This window comes from Sylvia atricapilla, chromosome 12, assembly GCF_009819655.1.
Source record: "Sylvia atricapilla isolate bSylAtr1 chromosome 12, bSylAtr1.pri, whole genome shotgun sequence".
In the NCBI taxonomy this organism is placed as follows: domain Eukaryota; kingdom Metazoa; phylum Chordata; class Aves; order Passeriformes; family Sylviidae; genus Sylvia; species Sylvia atricapilla.
In genome coordinates, this window is record NC_089151.1 from 9,730,385 (window position 1) to 9,754,844 (window position 24,460).

General features: G+C 43.4%; 2 protein-coding genes across 2 annotated transcripts; one reads left to right on the forward strand and one right to left on the reverse strand.

The window, feature by feature from the left end:
- Nucleotides 1-88: 88 nt before the first annotated feature.
- On the forward strand, nucleotides 89-2,346 carry DDX28 (DEAD-box helicase 28). Its single transcript, XM_066327836.1, has one exon. The coding sequence runs from the start codon at nucleotides 89-91 to the stop codon at nucleotides 1,712-1,714; it is 1,626 nt and encodes a 541-aa protein (XP_066183933.1). The 3' UTR covers nucleotides 1,715-2,346.
- A 1,753-nt stretch (nucleotides 2,347-4,099) lies between these two features.
- LOC136366321 (galanin receptor type 1-like) lies at nucleotides 4,100-16,319 on the reverse strand. The gene is made up of 3 exons (XM_066327307.1): nucleotides 15,612-16,319; nucleotides 14,665-14,730; nucleotides 4,100-4,540 (listed from the first exon to the last, which is right to left on the reverse strand). Exons 1-3 carry the CDS (start codon nucleotides 16,317-16,319, stop codon nucleotides 4,223-4,225), a joined length of 1,092 nt encoding a protein of 363 aa, XP_066183404.1. The 3' UTR covers nucleotides 4,100-4,222.
- Nucleotides 16,320-24,460: the final 8,141 nt, after the last annotated feature.

Here is a 24,460-nt window from a genome sequence, read left to right on the forward strand (position 1 = left end):
CAGCCGCGGCTCGGCGGGGCGGGGAGAGCCGGGCCAGCGCCTCTTTCAGGCGTCATCGGCCAGCGCCGCGCCTCACGCGGGGGCCGCCATGGCGCTGGGCCGGGCCGGGCCGGCGCTCGCCCTCCCGCTGCTGCTGCCGCGGCGGCCGGCGGGCAGCGGGGCGGCGGCGGGAAGCCCGCAGCCCTCCGGGGCCGTGGTGCGCGTCCCCTGGGCCCTGCGGCAGCGCCTGCAGCGGAGCGCGCAGCGCCGGCGGCGCGAGCAGGGGGCGGCGGCGGCGCCGCGTCCCGGGAAGCTGCTGCTGCGGAGCCGGCGGCCGGAGCTGAGCCAGCCCCGCTGGCAGACGGTGGGGCGCTGGGAGCAGCCGCCGCTGGTGTCGGCGGGTTGGAAGCACCGGAAGGCGTACGGGGATTACTTCCAGCTGGAGCCCTCGCAGGAGGCGGCTCCCGCCCTGCGGGCGCCGGCGGCTGAGGCGGGACGGGGCCCGACCTTCGCCGAGCTGGGGCTGCAGCCGGCGCTGCTGGCCGGCCTGGAGCGGCTCTCCATCGGCCGGCCCACCGCCGTGCAGCGCCTCGCCATCCCCGCGCTCCGCCGCGGCCGCAGCGCGCTGTGCGCCGCCGAGACGGGCAGCGGGAAGACGCTGGCGTACCTGCTGCCGCTGCTGGAGCGCCTGCTCGGCCGTCCCGAGGCGCCGGCGGAGGCGGCGGGGCCGGCGGCGCCCCGCGGGCTGGTGGTGCTGCCGTCGCGGGAGCTGGCGGCGCAGGCGGGCGCGGTGGCGGCGGCGCTGTGCGCGCCCGCGGGGCTGGCGGTGCGCGGGCTGACGGGCGGCGGGAGCGCGGGCGGGCTGCGGAGACAGCTGCGGGCGCCGCCTCCGGGCCCCGCCGTGCTGCTGGGCACCCCCGGAGCGCTGCGGGAGGCGCTGCGCCGGCGCTTCCTGGCGCTGGAGAGGCTGCGCTGGATGGTGCTGGACGAGGCGGACTCGCTGATGGACGAGTCCTTCGCGGAGCTGCTGGAGGAGATCCTGGCACACGCGCCGCTGGCCGCCGGCGCTCCCGGGCCGGCCGGTCCCGACGAGGAGAGGACGCAGGTGGTGGTGGTCGGAGCCACCTTCCCCGCGGGGCTCACCGAGACGCTGGCGAAGTTCGCCGACGTGGACCGGTTTGTGAACCTCAGCACGCAGAACCTGCATCGCTTGCCCCCTCACATCCAGCAGAAGTTTGTCCGCCTCAGAGGCCGGGACAAGCTGCCCGAACTGCTGCAGCTGCTCAAGGAGCGCCCGTCATCTGGCGGGGCTGTTCTCATCTTCTGCAACACTGCCAGCACTGTCAACTGGCTGGGCTATATCCTGGACGATCACAAAATCAAGCACCTGAGGCTGCAGGGGCAGATGTCGGCAGCCGCTAGAGCTGGCATCTTTGCCTCTTTCCAGAAGGGTGACGTGTCTGTCCTCGTCTGCACTGACCTTGCCTCGCGGGGGCTGGACACCAGCAGTGTGCAGCTGGTGGTCAACTACGACTTCCCAGACACTCTACAGGACTACCTGCACCGTGCCGGGAGAGTCGGCCGCGTTGGGAGCAAGGCGCCTGGAGCTGTGGTCAGTTTTGTCACCCATCGGTGGGATGTGGATCTGGTACGGAAAATAGAGACTGCAGCTCGGAAGAGGACAGGTCTGCCAGGAATGGACTCTATTAATAAACCTTCCCCTGAGGGAGGTTGATTCCGGTTGTCAGGCATTCCCTGGTAGGGGCTTACCTTGAGGTCATTCAGGCAGGGTGGATGAGCTGCTGTGCGTAAGGCAGATTGAAAGAACAGAGTTGAGTTTCAGAACCAGGTGATCGGGGTAACTTTGTGCACGGTTCTGGAAGCTGCAGTATTCATTAGCACAGCCATCACAACGTGGCTTCCCCACGGGTAACAGAACGCTTTTGGAGAATATTGGAAGAATTACTTCATCGGTTGATTTGGTTTACTTATTTTGAGACATAATTTCAATTCAAATCCAAATGAAAGTATGGATGATACACAGCTGTATTCCATTTCATTACTGCCTACCACCATCAGCTAACATTTGTTATTAAAACTTCAAAATTGCTACTGTGGCAGGAGAAAAAACCTGTCCAGTTAAGACACAAAGAATAAAGGACAAAGGATACTTGATTTCCTTGTGATGTAGCAGTTCATTCAGGGAATTCTAGACTGGGTGCCTGTAAAGTACAGTGGGAATGAGAAGCCTCAATAATGCTTGAGGCTCTTTCAAAGGCTTAATTTGTTATTTTATGGTTACCTTTCACTGAAAAATGTGATCTTGCTCCTTCATGTTGTATTAAATAAAAATTAAAAAGCTCTTAAGTGTTTCCTGCACATTTTTTTCTGCATACTATAGTGATACATCTAGTTTCTGAACTGACTGAAAAAAACAAAAAACTCTAACCCAAACACACTGAAACGTCTTCCATTATATGAAAAAGCATGTTGACTCACAGGTTCTAGTGACTCTCATGTAATAGAGTGAGTGTAGGATTTCTTTTGAATGTTGTGCCGCTGTCCTATTTTCCTTCAAACCAAGAGAGTTGAAGTGAGACTGAGGTTATTTCATATCTAGCTGCTAGTTTGTATCCATGGTAAATAATCACACAAAGAAGCATTTCAGCTCTGATTTCTGTTGCAGTGATTTGCCACAACCCTTTCTTTTTAGTGGCTGTTTTTCTCATGCTATCTGCTTTAGGATGTGCAATCCCTCAGAATTGTAGAAATAGTAGATTTCTATATTATGGTGAATGAGAAGATCACAGCACTGGATCTAAATCTAGTTCTTAAGGAAATAATTCACTGGATCTACTCTTAATATGCTAAGAGTAAAAGTTAAAAAAAATCAGAAAACTTACACAGGTAGTCAACCAAGGATGAGGCAATAACTTTATCCTAATGTACATGTGCTCTGTTCATACTGCACACTTAAGGAGCTTAACACTGTTAAAGGGTGTTACAAACTGCAGTAAAATCATTTAATACAATAGCTGCCGAGTTTTAGAAATAGATTGAAAGTGTGATCAGTTTGGAGACTGGAAACACATTAATTGCATGAACAGCGAGTAATTTGTAGTTTAACTTCCGTAACTCACATTTTTACAGTCTATGAACAGGTCAGTCTGGATTGCAGCACTCAGAAATACTAAATTAGACAACACAGTGAAATAATGAAATTCTTCCAGCCATTTGCTTCCTATTTTTGAAGTAATATGCACTTTAAATAGTTACAAGAAGTAACCTTCAACTTGTTACAAATGCCCTTACCTGTTTGTTGCTAGAGCACTGTTGATCACGACAGTTCATCAAAAAGACCCCCAAACAAACAACCCAAAAAACCCCACAAATTTCAGGCATTTATTATACTGAAGTGGCTAATAAAAACCTTGGGTGGATAGACTTAAGAGAACACTGTATTTACCAACAAAACCTTTTATAGACAGTACTTTCAAATAAAGTTACAGTTGTTTAAGCATATATTGAGAAATATAATTTTCCTGTTGCTCACCAAGAGACAGTTGCTGGATCCCGTGATTAACAGCAGTAATTACATGCGGGAGCACACAGACACTCAGACCCTGGGATGTATGAGCTGATACAGCCACCAAATGCAGCCAGCCGTGCCACTGACACATCATGGGAAAGGTGTAATTGCCCAATAGGTAAATGCTACAGCAGAACCTTCAGGGACATTTAGAGACCTCGCCATCAGTAGTGAGCTAAATGTGCATGCAGCTCACACATGGTCAAATTTGTTTGGTGAAGAAACAAAGGCATCCAAAAGCTTTACTTTCACTTCTCTCAAACTGTTTTCTGAATGTTGAATCACTCATTCACATCTAAATGACTGTCTACAGACATCATTAACTGCTATCTTCTTGCCTGTACATATTCTACCTTCTGTGTAAATCCTATTTTAGATCCTATGGTTATAACTATGACTTCATTTGGGCTCTATCTTATGGGCATTCAGATAATTCTGTTGCACATAGCCCAGTGTCTGGCAAGGTACGCTAGGACCGGCTCTGTCACATACCATCACAGTGAGATGGAAATCTGTCTCCTACCACTCCAGTAACCTGGCAAAGTCCACGCTTTTGCAGACTCCATTGCTCCCTGGAGTGCACTTGTGTGCATGTTCTCCCAAGTCAGAACCCTCTTCCCTCCTCTTCCTCCTGAAACGCATTTGTGAGCCAGCTTACACGTTGGTGGTGGAGTGTGTGGTGGAGAAGTTCTCCATGCGCACTCTGGCCAGTTTCTCAGCGGAAACCGGCCGCAGGAAGAGCTTGCAGGTGAAGACTTGGCGGCAGGCCTTGCGGAAATTCTCCGAGAGGAAAGCGTAGAGGATGGGGTTGATGCAGGAGTTCCCGTAGGCCAGGCAGTGGGAGATGATGCGGAAGGTGAAGGAGATGTTGTTCAGGGGGAAGTGCCCAAACTCTGCCCACATGGTGATGATGTGGTGTGGCAGCCAGGAGAGCAGGAACACAGCAACCACGAGAAGCACTGTCTGAGCTGTCTGGAAAAGAGAAGACTGTGTATTAAGTGGTCACAGTGATCAAGCAAGTCTTTGGAACGAGTGAGTTTGCTTTCCTCTGTCAGTAGTGAAGGCAGCTTATGACAAAAATGAAAAAGGATGCTAAAACCCCTGGTAAACTTGGATTGACTGGTTTTAGCTCAAGCAAATAACTCTAGACAATTTAGGTAGTGCCTGTAAAACTTCAAAGAGGTCAAAGGCTGCAGCAATGCCAACTGTGTTACAAGGAAGAGTGGAAATAATATCCCCTAATGTTTGGAGGATGAGGAAAATTAAGGCTATTGAAAATAACTGCAGGGAAAACAACTTGCAAGTAAGCACACCACTGAGAGGAGTAACAAAGGCTGGCCTGAGGAGAAAGGTTTTTCCAGTATCTTCCCTATTACGGGAAAAACCCAGAAAACCAATGCATAGAGGATTCTGTTTTTAAATACACAGTGCTCATCGTTTAGACATATTCCTAGCTGGGTGATGGCCTGAGGGAGGCTCCCTGTGCCTGTGGCATCCCAGCCTGTGCTGCCTGGGTTAGAGCTGTGCCCCTGCTCTGCTTGCTCCCCTGTTAGCTGGCCAGCCTCTGGCACAGTCTGTCATTTGTAAGTCCCAAAGATTGACCTGAGGTAAAATTTTCCTGAAAACAGTGTTCTGTGAAATCTCCATACAGAATGAAGGTTAACAGTGACAGTAAATAAAATTAAGCTGTAACTCACTTCAACTTTCTCTAAGACTTTGAGGCCTGTGGGAGCAGGACTGCACTTTTCGAGTTTTGGAAAGTTGGTAGTGTTGCTTTTCTCTCACTTTCTACTTGCAGAACACTCCGTGAATGCCTGGCAAGGCTCAGAGATTACTGACTTGGGGGCCCTAAGATCCTTTTCTGAGATGTTTTTTGTAAGGCTAATCCCATCTGACTTCATGAATTTTCAAAAACACAAATGGTAATGCAAGATGTGCAATTCTTCTGTATTTAATCCCTGAGTTTTGGGGGGGGGGAGGCGGGTTCTGTAGCAGATGCACAGCTGGTGACATCCCTCCTCTTGCCCCACTTGGTTGTCTGCACAATATCTGCTTTTTAACTTTGGTATTTAGTGTTTCTCATTTTTATTTTGTCATTTTAATAAATGTAACAACTTGCAAACATGCAGATTATATCCTTCCCCTAAGGAGAATTGTTATACAAGTAGCAGAAAAGCAGTGGAGAAAAATTAAAATGTAGGTTTCAGTTCAGCTCAAGATTTACAGCCTTACTGGTCTAAGTCGATGTTTCTGTCAATAATTCCCTTGCATGATTTCAAGTGAAAAGTGTGAAGTTGCTTTCCTAGAAAAGGGATAATTTTCTAGTGAACAAAAATTCAGTGATTATCATGGCTACATTTAGTCAAACCCATTAACCTCCCTAAGGAAGACGTTACTGCATTAGATCAAGACTACAAGTTGAAAAAAAGAGATTTCTCTCCAATAGGTCTCTCAAATAAGGTTCTATTAACTTTGAAAGGCAATAACCTGTAGGTTTGTTGTGTACCTGGCATGCTCCACGTGCTTCCTTGTTTCACCTACCAGAATGCTGCCTGACAGCTGAGCTAACGAAGATATTCCCCTGAGAATGAACAAACTACCCTGCCAAGCATCCTCAAACCAACCATGCTAGGAGCCAGGTGATATCCTTAAAAATTGACTGGAATGATCACAAGTTGATAAGACTGAAAGACACGGACCTAGTGGTCTTGTGGGGTCTAACTCACCCACTGTGGTATGATGGGTACCAAAGAAATGATAAATAAACAGGTCCCATCATCAGCTTTCACCAGCAATAATGGTGCTACTTCTTTACCCTCTGGCAATGTTAAGTAGTTTAGACTAGTTACCCAGGCAACCTTTCATAGCATCCATCTGGTTAAATTAGGGGGTTGCAAGCACTGAAATATTCTTTTGAATAAGGCTCATATACCTAGCTTTTCCCCCCTTTTATTGTGAAAATAACAAAGCGTGCATTTAACATAGGGCTGAGTATTACACAATGGATTTGCAGTGTAATAGCAACAATGAGTTGCTATGTAATAGCACAGAGCTGTTTCTGGGGTCCAGCTTTTTGGGATTTTGCAGATGGAAAACAGGGACAATACTAGAGCACTAATGTACATAATTCACGACTCAAGAAACAGGTTTTGGAAATGGAACTTGTCTGTTTCTTCAAGTTGGGGAAATGTATAGTTAAGACAGAGGAAACTGAAACAAAACACTGTTTGCCTTTAAATGTGATCACTTTGCTGTAGCTTAAACTACTGTTAACTGTAGACTGTGACCAGCAGTGGAGGACTAATCCAAATAGTTTGTGTACTGTTTGAGCTTCTTCCATGAGCTGTGACAGTTTGCAGTTACTGCATTGCAGTTGATTAAGTTGTCCCCGCTTAATGCAAACTTCTGGTTTGACTCTGAAATTTTGGTGGGTGTACATATTACACATGAACAAAGGCCACTACTGGCCACTTCAGTCTTACTACTCCTAGAAGTCTTTCAAGTAGCTCCAGGGAATAATTTACAGTGTATTTGTTGTACAGGCAAAGCAAGTGTGCTTAAGCTGTAAAGTGAATCAATAGCATGGTGACAAAGACAAGGTGATATTTTTGTTGTCAGATAATTGGATAAACTTCTGTTATTCCCCCCGCCCCCGCCTTATTTCTGTCATGTGCAGGTTGTGTTGAATTTACTTGCTTATTCTTTTGTTATCTTTGTTGGTCATGTGCATCTTATTTATGCTTTCAAGCCTTTCTTTGTCTGTTTTGCCCCTTGTATTATTTTTTCTCCTGGTCCTGGACAAGCTATTTCTTGCTTTTAGCCTTCCCCCATCCTTCAAAAAGCATTGGGAAATGTGTTTAAAAAAACATTTTGTGGGAGATACCTCATTCAGGAGAATGATGAAGTCTTTAGCATTTAATTGTGTTAGAGCTGTTGTCCTTGATAAGCTTCTAATGAAGTTGCTTCAACTTGTCAGGGATCTTGTCAAGGGCAAAATTAAGATTTCCCTGTAATGACTCAAATGCTTCAAATATTCCATGGATTTACATGTTTTAGGAAGAACTACCTGAATGTTAGATTAATAAACATTCCCAAGTTTAAAATATAGAGTGGGCAGAACAGTCTAGAGGGGTAGAGGGTTTTTCACTTTCCTAATTTAGTCCCAGTTGGACACAGCCCAGCTGCACATCATTTACAAAGCTGATCAGACCATCCATTTCTACCGTGTACCTCAGCCACACAGAAATGGGAAAGAACATTTAATTAGGTTTTTATTAAACAGTATTGGCTTGCAGACAAACTGGGCTTCATTAGTGAGACCACTGCTGCTTCCTGAATATGGTGAGATTATTTTTCCTCCTTTTTTCTTCCATAATTCTAAATGAAGAAGCATAAAGAAGCCTATGCCTGTTCTTCCACACTGTCTTATCAGCAAATAGTTATTGACTCTTCCTTTATTACTGCTTTCTAGGAGGAAGACTGATATCTGATTATGTGATTTACTGATAAATCTTTTCTCCTATTATGCTCATCTCTAAGTTGTGTATTTTTTTCATTACAATTTGAGAGACAATTGGGGCACATTTTTACTGCCTCAGAATTCATTATGGTAAACTACAGAGTTACAGACTTCACTATATATTGTAATTTACTGTAGTGAAGACTTGGAAAAAATGTAATAAAAAAAAATTTGTTTGTAAATACTGTAGGTACCCTGTGCCAGGAAAGATATGTGGCTTAATGCAATATACAACTGTACTGCTGGAGGAACTTACCAACCTCTGAGGAAGACAATTTTTGTGGCTTTAGATTCAGGGATGCCCAATCAAGAACATCCCTTTGTTCAGAGTCCATCTGTGATCCAAGGTGCAAAGTGAAAACTGCCAGTTTCTTCCTGGTGCTATGTTCTTGCTTGCTTTGTTGGCAAATCTGATTCCCCCTGATGGATTTACAAACATTCTTTTCCTTTTTTGCACATAAAGTTCTAACAGAAAGATCCCAAGCACAATCTGATCTCCAGAAACCTGCCCATAACTTAGTGATAAATGCAAAATATTCAGATAATTGCATACCTATTTTTAAGTAACTTAAATGTTGGATAGCAGTTGTCTCATCAACTTCAGATCATACACATCCTTTAATTACTATAGAAGCACTTCTTATTGCCCTTTGGTCTTTTTTTTTTTTTTTTTTTTTTAAATTACACTTGAGTCTAATTCTACTCTTAGTGATCTGAAAACCAGACTGAAAGTATTCTTTTTCATTGTTCCGTCCTCTTTCTTGGAGCCAGAGGTGACAGTTGGATGTCATGACGAAGACGATGGACTGAAGTAAATAAATTTTCAGATGTTGTCAGTCCATTTTGATTACTTGCTTTATGTGCTAAGAGGGACTCTTCATTTCCCAGCGGCTCGCTTGCACTGTTCCAACTGCCCATCTGCACATCTCTCATTCTGGGATTATGCCACTAATTTCCTCTGTTGGTGCCCTTGAAACTTATTCACTTTCTATTCATAAATGCGTTACGAGCATTGCGATATTTCTATTATCCCCTAATTGGTAATGATGCTCTTAATTCGTGCTGCCCTTCGCTCCTGTTAACCAAACAATGTGCAGGATTTCACATTTCTGAATTCTATTCTCTTGCTCAGTGGATTGCAGGATCATCCATGTTCTTTTGCTGTATTTACTATTTTTCAAATGCCAAGGCCTTGAACATCACTTCAACGTCTGCATGAAAACCTTCAATTTGCATGAAGAATTAGGTACAGGAAAGCAGTTACAGTGCAACTCTTACCTGCCTCTCTTGGCCAAGTTGTTCATGAATGCCCATCCACCTTGAAGGAATTCTGTGTCTTTTACCTCAGGCTCCTGTGTGACCTTAGAAGTGCAGCACTCTAGGGAGCTCCCAAATAAACTCCATGTGTCTCTGTGTTTACTTAGCCCTGGAAGCAATGACCAGCTGATTTGTTTACCCACCAGGTAAGCACGGCTCGCCTTTCTATTGTAGCTAACCAGTGCAAAAGTATACCACTAATTTGTTATCTCTAAGTGGCTCATTTAGTCTGTTAATTGAAGCATTTGGCCTCAAGGTCCCACTGCTCCTATCCTTTCAAGGGAGCTTGCCAAATAGCTGCGAAATTCACATCCCCAGACAAATTCTTAAACTTGAAAAAGCATTTCAGATTGTTCAGTTTGCAAGGCTTGTTATTTGTTCTTTAAAGATGCACAGGACAGAACTGAGTAAACACTGAGGAGCCCTGGTGTGCTCCAGAGGCCAGTAAAACACCACAGCGCCATGCTGGACCTTAGTTTGCATTCATTTCCATCATTAAATCCTCTTATTTAAGGCAGATGTATGATCCGAGTTCCTGGGGCTGGTCTTATGAAACATTTTGCAACACTGTCAGACAGGGAATCGTTAACTTCCTTTGGAGCCAAATTAGCGACTCGCTGTACTCTGCGTAGTTCAGAAAAGAGGTAACAGAGCTGAAATATACTTAATTGTCATAGAGAGGTGCACAGAATTTCTTAGCATGTGGTCTTGCTGGCTGGCCTCAAAAAACAATTATCCAAAACTTCAAAGGAGAATCCTGCAGCATCAAGCCATCTGATTTTCAAGGCTGGCAAACTTGTAGAGCTAGTATGGCATTAAATGGGGAAACAGCCAACCATGTGTCTCTTCTGCAGGCACAGTCTTAGTTCATCATGCAGAATTTCAGCCTAGGAATGCAAAAAGTTCTAAACATCTTCCTTGCTCTAATGCACAGATGATATATATAAATGGAAAAGCATTTCAAATTGAACATTGTCAACATTTGACATGTAGATGGTAAAGTTATATAAAAATTTCAAAGTGGGGATCTGAATTACGGGTTAAATCCTTTTGATAATGGAATGTGAAGTCAGGATGCAGCAAACTTTGTGCAAGGGGAATTTTTGCAAAGTTTCATGTGTGCATATGTTGAAAAGGTTGCTGTCGTTTGAACATAACTATCTTGTAACTTAAAAGCTTACAGATCACAATCCAAGCACAAAACCTTTCAGGGTTGTTCTTTTTCTTTCTTATTTTTTTATGTGCCTGTATGTCATTTGCAGAATTCTGCTAAAGCACAAACTTGTTCCTTACAGCTGGTGTTTGAACATTGACTTTCATTGACTTTGAGAGGGTGACAGCTTTCAGAGCTCTCTGGATTATTCATAAACTGGACCCATTCAAACAAAATCTGGTTGTAACTGACTTTAAAATACTGGATCTAAACATTGCCCATGAGTAGTTTATCCTAAAAAACACGGCGCTCTTAAGCTGCCCTTTTAGCCCCTACATATCTTCAACTAACAGACTTTAAGTACATTGTTGTGGCAAATTGGACCATGACAGACAGCAAAAAGATCACCAGTAATGGAAGAGGAGGGGAAAGTGACTTTGCAAACATCATGCAGGGAATAAAATCCACACTGAAGCCCCAGCCATACCAGGCACTGTGGTCTGGGAGACATCAGCTGGGTCTTCAGGTACTGCTGAAGTGAATCCTGGTGTTGGAGACTTTTTATTTAGAGAAGATGCTTCATATAGCAGTAGGATTTTTTTGACAAGATCCCCTTGAAAGGAAATGGGGTGGCAGTGCCCCTCTGTAGGCGTATGTGTCAGAGTTCCTCTTAACTGTGTGGATAGCCAGAACCCTACCATTGATTTAACTTCTCACTGGATTTTGTTTCCATGCTGTGGCAATAGAGTTATCACACGTTTGTCTGCCAGTGGGAGCAGGCAACACTCACCAGGGTGGGGAGGGAGCACAGCTGGAGGGAGCAGGCTCTGGGAGCCATGCTGGGCCACAAATAGGCAGAAAGGGGTAGAGAATCAAGCAAGAGACTTCTTGGAAAAATAGGAAAAACGAATCCCTAATACTGTGGTTCATTATGCTTTGTTTCTTGTTTCCATGGGTTTGATTTATTAAAAAAAAAAAGTATTTTCTTTTTTTTTTTTCATTTTAAAAGCATAGATACAAATTACTGATACAGCATAATTTTTCAAGGGGAAGGTGGAGCTACAGTATCAAGTACCTAAGCTCCAGTAATATGTTTCACATACTTAGAGTCAGTTAAATTCAGGATTATTTTACTTTCTTTGCTACAGCAATGCAGCTAGGAAAGTCATGCATGTACTTGCACAACACTGGGACTGTTCCTTTGGCTGTGCCATCATCATCCCTTTAGAAAGCACTTTAGGTCTGGACCCAGCAGTGCCCCACTTGTTCTGTCAATGTTTGTCTTATTGAGGTTCACGTGCTGTTTCCAGATTTCCAGGGTATATGTAAAATACCAGCTCCTCTATGACCTTTCAGGTGGCTTTAGTTTGGATTTGTCCCAGTAATGCTTCTTACTGCATTTCTGTGTTCTGTGGCTCAAACTATGTAAGAATGATGTCTCTTCTGCCTGTTACCACTGTTGTAAGATCTGGGGCTGGAGGGACTGGTGTCACACCAAGACTCCAGCAAGGTCAACGAAAGCTAAAGATACAGAAATAAGTGCTGGCATTTAAAAAAAAAATCTTCCCTATGATTACTATTTTTTCAGAAACAGCCTATAATGGAGAATAATAGTGATGTGTTTCCAGTCAGCATGTTCTTGCCCTGAGTTCTATGGCATTTGCTTTCTTTCTTAACTATGTTTTATCTTGAAATGCTCAGTCTTGAGGAGAGTTCTTATAGCTTCTGAAATGCTGAGTGACAGAGCAAACTGTTTGCAGTGGTAATGTTGGCAACTATTGCACTGGAAAATCTTGTTCAACAAGGACTCTGAGTCTGCAATTTGATTCTTTTGAGACCTTTACTCATGTATGGAGCCCAGATAAGCATTGGGAAACTTGAAAAAAAAGCTGCTTGCAAAATTTGCTATTGAACTGTTTAAAAACAGAACACAACACTAAACTGACAAATCAAACAGAAAAAAACCCAAACCAAGCCCAAAGGCAAAAACCCCGAAAGAGCAAACCCAAACCCAGTTTTCTTTGGATCAAATGGAGGATAGTAGCTCAAATGCCCTGTTTTCTTGAAATTACAGGAATGAAGCAGGTCATAATTTCAGACCATCCTCTTTTTTATGAATATGACACCTTGTTTTCTGGTGAAGACACATACTGTGAATTAACAGATGTGACTCAGACAATTTTATCACCTCATGTGGGAAGACTTGGCTGTTGTGCTACATTTTCTCTCATAGCTCAAGGCAATCAGGGTTTAGCTACTGAAGTCACACATATTTCAGAACAAACTCACTGTTCTGTGTATACTAAATTAATCTTCCAAGTGTGGATCAAGATTCATTTATCAAACATCTTGCAGTTAAATAAGCAAAAGCTGTTCACTTAATCCCTGATGAAGTTTATGAATTAAACCAAAACACAACTATTTTCACAAATGGACCAACTAAGTACATATGAAGGAAGCTAGATTAACAGAACTGACAGGCATCAATGAGTTTCCCATTAGGCTCTAATGTGAAGTGTTTTTAAGAAAATGTACTTTAAAATACTGACTCTGACTCTTGTGTTTCAAGCATGCATTGAAAGCATATGCAGGAATTGAGTGTGTCTGCAACCAACCCAAGGAAGTCTCCCTAAGAAATCCTGAGTAGTGTTTGCAACAAAAAACACTTGAAGTAAGTAAAGAAGATGTTTGGCATGGGGGAAGGCTAGATGGACAATTTCTACACAGACAGTGCTGGAAGGAGACGTATTGTGAAGGATGATGAGTGTCTATAGATGAATGCATTTGCTTTTTCTTTTATCTGAAAGGATCACCTATTTAACTAGGCCTAACTGTGCCATATGGAAAAGAATTGCTATTGGGTGTTTCATAATTATGGCCAGGGAAATATTTAAGGGGAGAGAGGAAGAAGCACTGCTCCACTAACTTGTGTGAACAGGTAAAATCAAAGGTGTTTTTTAAAGTTGATCCTCTTGGCAATATCTAATAACAAAACTCAAGACTGAAGAAATTCTAAAGCTATTTTTTTATCCAACTCCACAGAGCAAATCTGTAAACAACACAAATGAATATACTTGAAAAAGTGTCATAAATAAGATTCTTAACTTCTTTCCAGAAAAGTAACAGTAGTAACTTCCAACTGTTGGTAGCATTCTCTTAATAATTAGCAAGAAAATAGATAGTGTGCCATTCATACATAGGTAATAATATTCTGGAGACAAATTTAAATCAACCAGTTTAGGGATTTGTTGGTGATTTTGAGACCTAAAGCAACTTTTCAAACTTGTGAAATTGTGAAATGATTCTGTGTAGAATGACAGTGCTTCGTAGCACGTTATTTGCTGCATTTTACATTACCAAAATTGTCAACACATCTTGGTTGCCTTTTCTCATGGTAGCTGTTAAACACACACAACTCTGACCCTGCTTTCTGTTTGCAGTCTGCACTATTGATCCAGAAATTAGACTCTTGGTTTTGACATTTTAATTCACAGTTTATCTGCAGCAGCATCAGCATTCATCAAAAAGTCAGTAGGCAAAATAAGACACGGTGTTCTTCAACACAGTCTGTTCCATCTGGGGCTGGTGGTGTTCCTGCAGCAGGCAGCACACAGCAGCTCACTGCTGCATGATGTGTTGCTTAGAAAAGATGGTTAAAAGAATGTTTATCAGAACGTACCTGAAGTTAGATGAACACAGAAAACATGCTCAAAAACACTCTGAGGGGGAAGGAAAAGTAACACCTGTAGAGTAAATACTGTTTGTGGTGTGTTATAACTTCTACAGTTATAGTGGTATGAGATAAAATTGCAAATACCATTTGAATTCTATCCTTATAGACAGTGTAGTTGCAAGACAGTTTATGATTTGGTTCTTTTAAGTCTATTGCAAACAAAACTGAGTGTGTGCTAGACAATGTAATGAACCAGTAGAAACTATGTATAGTCTACAGTTAAATCTGGTTAGGATTCATGGGCAAAAAGGACTGGCAGAAACTGTAATGGCTCTAAATTAACTGGAATCAGAACAGACCAGGCTGGTAACTTTATAAACCTGGTATATCAATTGTATTGTAGTCAATGTAAAGATTAAACCAAAGATATTTACCTTCTTCTTTGATCTCTCTGACTTCTTGGAAATGTTCTTTACTTTCGTATGGAGATGGTATAAAACCTTGGGGGGAAAAAAAGGAGCCACTTATTGAATAGGAAATTGGAATTTGTATATTAATACTTGAATTCCTCACACAAGCACCAAAAATTTAAAATCATTGTTTTAACATGATTTCAAAGATGAATTTGATGCTTTCAGACTTTTAATTCTAAGCTATCCACTTTCAAGAAATAAGGTTTGGAAAGAGCATTAAACCTGCTAAGCTTTCAGTAGTTCAGCATATATTAAGAGCTCAGCTGGCATTATGCTGAAGTCCACAGGTGTTTTCAGATAGACTTTGAATTTTATACTGAGCCTCAGACTGTCACCATTAATTTCCTAGGCTGATGATACACATGGGCAGAGAGCAGGCTGTCAGTCCTGTACCCTGGTGGGACTGTCCTGCCACTCCTGAAGGCAGCACAAACAAATGCAGTGGTAGCAGTGGGTCACCCTCCAGAGGGAGAGTCATAAGGAGTGTTGGATAACTCTAGGTAATTCTCAATTAACAACAGCTAGATCTAGCTTTTGAAACTGATTGCAGCACAACAATAACCTGGAAATATTTATCCCTCCATAGGTTTTTCCTCTTGCCAATAACAAACATTTGTTATTTAGAAAGAACAAAATGAAAACTGTGAAAAACAGCAAGAGTCTTTAGGGGGTTTGGGTATCAGGCTGGGTGTCATCTTGGTAGCAGAATTCTTTTTTTGTGAGCTGGTGTAATTTTCATTCATTCTCTGTTTTCCTTCCCCCCCACCCCCAGCCTCAAAAAAGTATTCTGTAACAGGAGAGGATATGGAAAGGGTTGGATCAGTTATTTGGCTGTGTACACACACAAGCCAGCAAGAGTCTGAGATCTTTCCCTCCATTTAAACATTATTCCCATCCCCAGCACCCACCTTGGCATAGCAGCAGGTGATGAGCAGCAGGGGCAGGAGGTATCCCACCAGCAGGATGGTAATCTTGTACATCTGCTTGGCTGTGGAACCGTTTGCCCAGTGCTCCCAGCAGAAAGAGCTGTTGGGTGCCTGCTGGTGGCCACTCATGAGGGCCTGGTGCTGGGCCACGGGGATGGCAATGAGGAGAGACAGCAGCCAGATGACAGCCACGCCCAGGGCAGCGTTGCGCTTGCTGCGGATGCAGGGGGAGCGTTTGGCGTGGACCACAGCAATGTACCTGTCCACAGACATGGCCACCAGAGTGAAGATGCTGACCAGCATTGTGGCCATGGCCAAGTAGTGAACCCACTTGCAAAAGAAAGCCCCGAAGATCCACTCTGGCAGGGAGTAGATGGTGGCCTGGAAGGGAACGCAGAAGAGCAGAAAGGAGAAGTCTGCAATGCTCAAGTTCAGGATGAAGATGTTGGTGGCACTGCGCGATGGGCGTCCCCCGGGCCGGAGACGCCCCAGAACAACCAACACTAATGTGTTTCCCACCATTCCCAGGAGAAAAATCAACCCAAAAAGCACTGGTACAATCACCACCTCGGGGCCGCCCCTGGTTGCTCCTGCCCAGCATGTTGGGGTCTCTGTTTGGCTGGTCTCAAGGCTGCACCTGCTGGTGTTGGCTCCAAGGGAAAGCACAAAGTTGTTTTCCTGCTCCTCCATGGAGCCAGGCAAGGAACAGTCACTGCAGCCCTGACTGCTGTTAGGGATGGCCAGAGGTGAGCTTTTGCCTTTTCCAATGCTGTGTCTTTCCTTTGGGGAGTAATTTTCTTCAGATGATTCTTCCGAGTTCTCTTTGTCTCTGGTGCAGATTATTCCAGGGACTGGGGAAAAAAAAAGGAGCTGAGGAATTTGTGTCATCCAAGAGGTGACAGCCAGGTGTGGCAGTCGTTGCTGGTGTGGCAGAGAAAAAGTCCGTGCCAGAGGAGCAGAGGATGAGGCTGCCCTGGGAGCTTGGAGCAGCGGCAGAGCAGCAGCAGCTCGGCTTCCACATGCCCCTCCTCTTCTGCTTCCCTCCCACACTCCATGGATCTGTGGCTGTCTTACCTGCTTTCCCAGCTCCATGCTGAGCCGTGGCAGAGAGAACAAATGCTGTCTGTGACCTGAGCCCTGCAGAAACAGCCCCTGGCCACCTTTGTCCCCATGCATTACTGCTCACAGGGAGGAAGGGCAAAGCAACAGTTCTCACCCAAAGCGATGGATAAGCAGTAGCTGCTGAACAGTAGTGTGTGCAGTTCTGTGAGGGGCAGCACTCTTACTGGCCACCTATGAAGGAAAAAAAGCTAAAATACTTTATTTTAATCAACAGAGGATGATTTTAGTTCTTTATTTGTTTCATAGTCTTCAATGCTCTCATTAGAGCATAAAGCCATCTGAATAGTTGTGTTTCCAACTCAAAAACTGGGAGAGCTTTAGATTCAGCACTGGGTCTTGCCACTTCTGGGATATTTGCCCAAATTCCTTGTGCCTGAATATTCATGGACCTTGTTGATCCAGCTTCGAAGATATTTGGGGTTCAGACCAGCCAACAGCTTCTGCACTGGAAAAGGAAATGTTCAGTCTTAGTAGCTGTGAGCAACTGTAATATTCCTTGCCAGGGAACAGAGATTTTTTTTTTTAACAGAAGTTTTATTAAAGATTAATAGCTCAGGTACTGTGGTTTTAATGCTTACTTATAGAAACGGTACATATCTTTTAGAAGGTACTAAGTAGGTTAGTTCTAACGATTTGTTTCCTCACATTTCTTACGGGATTCTGCAGGCAGTGAGGAGGGAACCAAGTTTAGGCCAACAGTAGCAGTACCTGCACAGTGATTTATAGATCAGCAGAGCTGCCTGCAAAGAAGGGCGCTCACCTCTGTTTTCGGTGGTCACAGCTCCAGGCACTTGGGGAGAGTGGGGCGCCACTGGCTTTTGTGAATGGGAGGGTTTGACTGCGGGGAGCTCCTTAATTTTAAAAACAAAGTTCAGGAACGGAGACTTGCCTCGCCTTGCGATTTTTTCCTAAGCTCTTGTTGAGAGGTGACAGCGCTGCCCCCTGTACCTGCTCTGGTTATACCCTTGTTTGAGACGGATCTGGAGCTCAAGCCCTTATTTCCCTCCCAGCTTCGGGGCGGTTACACGGGGGCGCCAGGGAGGGAAGGAGTCTGAAGTGCAATGGAAAGAATGATCTCCCCGTGCCGTGAGCACATGGCCGTGGCTGCACCCGCCGCCTCCCGCAGCTCCGGGCCCAGGGGGACAGGGCTCGGCACCTCGGAGCCCCGCAGTTCCCGTGTTCTGTGTTTGCTGGGAGAGATGTCTGCGGGGACCGTGCTTGCTGCAGCCCCAGTGCCACCTACTGACATCCCGCTGCCTTCAGCCCGCCTTTCCCTCCAACAGCCAGCTCAGAATTACCTCTGTCTGCTGGGCTTTTCTCTCGTCCTAATGCACACACACCCCTCACACACCCCCTTAAATCATGGAACTTAAATATGCTTTCCTTTTTCCTTTTGTGATAATATGTGACTACTGTAAGGTTACTTCTTGTAATATTATTCCTATAACTGCATGTAACATTCTAGAGAAAGCTATTGAAAGTGATTTCAGTGGCTATCTTTGTATTTTTGATGTTTGGGGTTTTTGTGGTTTTGTTTTTCCTCTTTGCTTTAGTGGACAGTGATACCAGAAAGAATTATAAAAGAGCTTGTAACAATCACAGCAAATGAGAACATGCATTTTAGCCTTTTAGTGGGTTTGGGCAAGGTAATAAAAACTGCAACATCTGTGGTTTCTCCTGCAGGGGATTTGACACAATGCATGCAGGAATTTAAGAATTGCTTGTATGTGTCACCTGCAGAACAAAAACAGCTTTGCAGATCTAAAAGATCTCATGGCACGCTAAGCAGACTGAGGGCAGGGAATAGCACAGTTTTGGAAGTGAGGAGGGACAGATCACAGGATTGTTTAGATTGGAAAAAAAATAATTCAACAATTGCCTAAATTTTTACAGAAGGAACATGCCAGTTCTGTGAAGTGTTATAGCTGGGCCACGGGGAAGAAAGGTGAATATTCTGGAAAGAAAGTGGCAGCCACCTGCTGAATCGGAATTCCAGAGAACTATGAGCAGGAACTCAGCCTGTTTTCATTAGGGAACTTAGATGCTGCAAATCTGATTTCAAATGGAGCTTGGCTGGTGTGGAAAATATTCCTGGCTGCCCTTACTCATGGGGAAGTAACTTCCAGTGTTGATTTACATGCCTTGCTGAAAACTTATCCTGAAAGTATGTTTACCATGGCAGTCAAAAGTTTTACAAGTGTAAAAGTTCCTTCTTCTGTTTCTTTCATTGGGCCACTTCTCAATTGCTTTCAGTCGTGGTTTTGACTGTGAGAAATCTCCTGTCCCTGAGAATTCCCAATCCAAATACAGTCAGAAGGGAACTGACCATGCCAAGACAAAGTACTTGCCATAAGACCTGTTCATTAGTCTAATTAGCAGGAGAAGGTCAAGTCACTTGAATAAGTCCAGGAGCATAAATAGCACAAATAGCTGGTCACAATAGTGAACCTGTAATGTCTGATTTGCTGGGAACACTCACATTATGTGTGGTATTTTAAAATTCACGGTGTTTCATCTGGAAACCAGAAACACTTAATGCTCTGTGGATTGAGCTGCATGAAATATCTCAGCTGTAAAAATTCTGCTGTTCTTTGGAAATTTTATTGCTTCTTAGATAAAGACAACGAATATTTAAACATGGGTGGGAGGACATAGGGAAAGGACACTGAATGATCTCTGTGAGAGGAAAAAAAGTAGAAGTCTGACAGTCATCACTGATGATTAAGACCAAGAATGAACTGGAAGCCAGATGCTGCTGCTTTTGTTTGAGATTGTTTGGGCTAACAGCATTGGATTTTCATCCCTGACTAAACAGGCATTAGATGTGTCTTGTTGAGAGAGGATAGTACTGGACCTCGATGAACAAATTTGCAATCCCAGAGTAACAAGAAGAGTGGGAGAATGTCAACCCTAAGAGTGAGGGTGGGGAAAAAACCCCAAAACATTAAATAGTAGTCTTCAAATGGTAACATTTTTAGCTTGTGTAGGTACAAACTAATTAGTCCATTTTCTGATGGCTAATGGGTGCTTCAGCTCCTATTTGCACTGAATACCAAGCATGTTGTAAACCACTCCTACTGTTTTGAAGTCATGGTTCAGCTTTTTGATACCTGTGCATTAGCTCTCTCAGCCTCTTCACTTTGGAGTGGAAGGAGGGCGTTGAAGTATAACAGCAAGCAAGAACCTTACTGTCACACTTTTCTGTCTCTCTGGAGAATGTGGGTTACATCTCAGATTCAGATCCATTTATAGAAAAACAAACATCCAGATCAAAAGCCTGTTTGTGGCTTCAGGTTCAGCAGCTCTTGGTGCTTTTTGAAAGGCTGATTCAGGCTGAACAGTCCTTTAGGCTGACTAATGAGCTACCTAGATACAACTGGGAAACAAGCAGTGCTGGGTCAGAAATCCTTGCACTTGGCTCACACCAACCTTTTCCGGTTATGATCCCGAGTGGAAAGAGAAGGTGCAGTGACCATTCCTCTTGAAGTATCACCCCAACTAAGGCAGGGGGTCCTGTTGACTGCTCTGCATATTTGTCCCCAAAAATGAGAGCCCAGATTCAATTCCTTTCCAACTTTTCAATTCCAGCTGCCTCTAGATAGCTCCTGAAGGAACTGAAACCTTCACCCCCCTAGGAGGCACATCTGCATGGGGTAGTGGTGCTCATGGAGGAGCTATGATGGAGTGTTGCAGCAGGTACAAACTCTCAGGGCCAGAGCCAGAGTAAGTAAATATTTGCACCTTTTGTGAGCTGTAACCTTTGAGTCTCTTCAGGGAATGATCAGAATGGAACTTTTGTATCTCACTCTGGCCATTAAGTCCTCACACGACTTTTCCTGCATTGTCCTTACTGGACAGGTAGCTGGTTACAAATACCCTACAAATTCCTTTTTCCTTACCTGGAGTTTATAATAAAAATAGAACAACTTCATTTAAATAGCCAAAAGCATTATGTCTGCATTGTTTCCAAACTTTCTTCTGCACTCTAATTTTTGATAAGGCAGGTAAAATTTTTTACCAAAGTTTGTTACTCATTTATGACCAACTGAGTAGAAATATCATGATTTTGATTCTTAGAGAAATTACGTTGGAATAAAGTTACAAAAGGAGAAGATTTCTTGGCATACAGTGTTGGCAGATACATAAAAAACTAGGACAGGAAAAACTGTAATAAACCTCAAAACAGAACACTTCTGATACTTGTTTAGTATTCTGTAGGGAATAAGGAACATATTCTGGTCTATGTCAACAGATTCAAGACAATGTATCTCTTCCTGTGTGCTCCTGTGGTTTTGTGCACTGCTCTTCTGTGAAGTCAGAGGACACAAAGTGATGTGAGGGCTCTCTCACTGTTTGACCTTGGCAAGAAGAACAAGATGTCTTTATCTGGGTCCTAAAGTGATATCCTTGTAAATACAGATGTGCCTCTGGACAAAGGACAGTCAGATCCCAGTGCAGAGTCTGAGACATGCTTGTGCTGTGAAGCCAGAAGCACAGTGTCACCCTGGGGAGGGGCTGCTCCCCTGTTCAGTACCAGACCTGGTGTAAGGTAAGGAGATACTACAACTTCAGAGGAGTCTGTGAGCTTGGTCCATCCTGATTTGAAAACCACATCATTCCATGAGAACATGAGAACATGAGAACATTTAGTTAGCTTCTCATGGTGACAAACTGATTTAAGGCCAGTTCACAAATCTGTTTTCCCTGTGTGTATATCAACTTGACTTTACCAAACTGTTTGGGTAAGATCACTTGTGCACTCATCTTTTAACACATTTCTAAGTGTAACAAGATGTGCTGTCAGCTGGCCAGCTCTGCAGCACAACAAAATCCTGCAACAGTTCTGGCAAAGTCCTGGTGTCCTGCTGTGCAAATAACCCTTTTACTCAGTCACTCCATACTGTATCACAAAATGCTGCCTGTGACAAAAGGAGAGATGTAAGTGTACATGCTGTGCTTTAATACCATCTTATCAAAAAGTTTCCATGGTGATTTGCTCTCATTGCTGCAAGGGAACTCTTTTCCAATAGAACCACAGCAAATTTCTGTCTACTGTCTCATTGAAATTACTGCCAAATTCCTCAGTTAAAGAAATCTCTTCTTAAGTATCACAATATGATGTGAAAAACATGTGGAAAACATATATGTGTTTTTTGTGAAAAACACCTTAGAAATAATGGATCCTAGGTTGATAAATTTTCTGGTCTAACAAAAACATCCCAAGTCAAAGGTACTTGGAAGTTTCTTAACACTTACATTAAAAAAAAAAATATATATATATATATACACACACTTAGGATCTCTTATTTGCACAGAGCTCTGAATGTTTAAGAGCATCTGTGTTTCATGTCAGATTCTGAAGCAGCTAACTTAAAACAATGCAGCAAATTCTGGATTTTTCTGAAAGTCTCTGACAGACTGAATGAGCAACTTTACTTAGTTTCCAGTGTGTTCAATGTGGTCTGAACATGAGACACAACCAGTCTCAAACTTTTGTTGTCCTTAAGGCTTTTGTGACCTCTTCAGCTGCCTTTCAAAAAAGATTTTTTTTTCCATTTCCTTGGGTGAGGGAATAACCTCCAAGTAAAAGAGCCCACCTGTCTGAAGCAAGCTGGTTTGCATCCTGGTTCTCAGAAGTCATCTCCAGTCCTGCCAATTAGCAATCTGGCATCAGATTGTAGACTAGGTATTATTTTATTGGGGAAGCTCCTGCCACCTCGTGGCAAGAACTTTCACCTCGTGGAATTAAAAGAGTTAAACTGGATACCTGACACCTTTATAGAGCAAGTGTATGGCTAAACAAACAGAGGCCTTGCTTGGTTTGCTTTGCTATTTGGGCATTATCAATTGTAAATATTAATGCTATTTGAAAATAAACATAATATAAATTACTAGATAAGCTTATAGCAGCTATTTTTTCCCACTGCTGCTTTCTCCATCTTTCTTTCCAAGAAAATACAGAAATTAATTCTGTCAGAGCATTGAACCAGGAGAGTCCTCAGCAACTTTGGTATTTCTACAAAAACTTGTTGACAAGACACATTGATGGGTGCCAGAATAGTACTTATTTGTATTCATCCTGAAAGGTATCTGCATTCATTAGGGACTATTTGCTTCCATCTATAGGCAACGTTCTGCTCTAGATTCCTTCTAAGGAGCTTTGGTGGTATCTTGATGTGCTTCATGAAATCTTTTCTCTGTGAAGAGAAAAACTTATCTTGGTACTTCCTGTTTCTTTTGTGTTTGGTAAGTGGTGCAAGTTGATGTGGTTCTGTATGTTCATGTGCTGAGAGTGTGTGGCATCCTCTGAACTGCCTTCAGGATGCTGCTCAGATTAGTCATGAAACTGGGGCAGCTTCAGGCACCCCCAAAACAGAGCAACGTGGCGAAAAGGAGTTCTTTACTGACTTGTTTTTTAAACTCTTTGATCTCCCAAGATTAATATTTCTCATAAGGTCTCATCTAAGAAATATGTTGCAACCATGCTTTAAATCATGATTCAAACAGATTAAATTTACCAAAGGACCTCCCATCACCGCCCCCTCCAAGTGTGAACTCACTTCATCTTAGGACTTGAAACTGATGCTCAGATGAGTGGAAGAAACAGATGGAACTCAATTTACAATACTTAAGTCTGCCTGTATTGCTGTTTATATGCAAACTGAAATTCTGGTACACAGTATTTCCTCTTCCTAACATGTTGTAACAGTTTCTAATTAATATACTTGATACCTGCACTCAAGAAATGCCAATCTGACTGCCCTGGAGATCGCAATCTTCACACAGAAGTAAGACAGAAAATTTGAATACCTGATAAGCAGGACTTACAATACTATGTTAATGTGGGTTGTCCCCTAAACTATTACAATGGGGTTTTAAAGCTGATTCACAGACAAAACTATATCCATCCGAAATGCTGAAGTGCTCTTATGGAGTGTAGTTGATTCCAGGAGCTGGTAGAAGAGAAGAATTTTATAGAAAACAAAATTGCAGTTAAAAGTGACTGCTGCAATAGACATCTGCATGTACAAAGTCCTACTTCCCCAGCTGTAGTCATCTGCAGTTCAATCTGTGCTGACAGTAAAAACTACCAGTGGTTTGGATGTGTAAGTACTGAAATTAATGAAGATGCTCTGGGCTGGAACAAGCCTTCCTAGTGGGAAAAGTAGTTCCAACACATAATGTTATCCTTCTGTCTCTTGACAGCATCTGATTCGAATGTGACTGCTGCAGTTATTTCTTAGCTTCTCATCTTTTTCCAAGAAAATGTGTGAGGTGAATATAACATGGTATAAACACAGGGATAGCTATTATCGGGGAGAGACAGCTATGTAACAACGTTCTGGACAATAAAGACAGCTCTTGGGATACTTATTAAGAGACCAGTCCTGCCAGAGGAACTCTGCAGGAAGGATGTACATCACAAATGCCACATTGTAACAATTATAGTATACAGACAGCTGCTAACACTAATCCAGGGCTATTGGACTAAAATTATAGAAGAAACCTCACTATGAGCCAAAGGAAGCATTTGGCATTTAGCAGCTTTGAAAATCAGTTATGTTCTGAATCTGGAAAGAGGTGAGGTGGTAAAAGCTCAAGAAGGTGCTTAGTGGCTCAGAAAAAACTGTTGTTGAACAAGGAGTTGGTGAGCTTAGTTTATCTGCAGGCATGTGGGAACAGTTTTAGGTGGAAATCAGAGCAGAGAT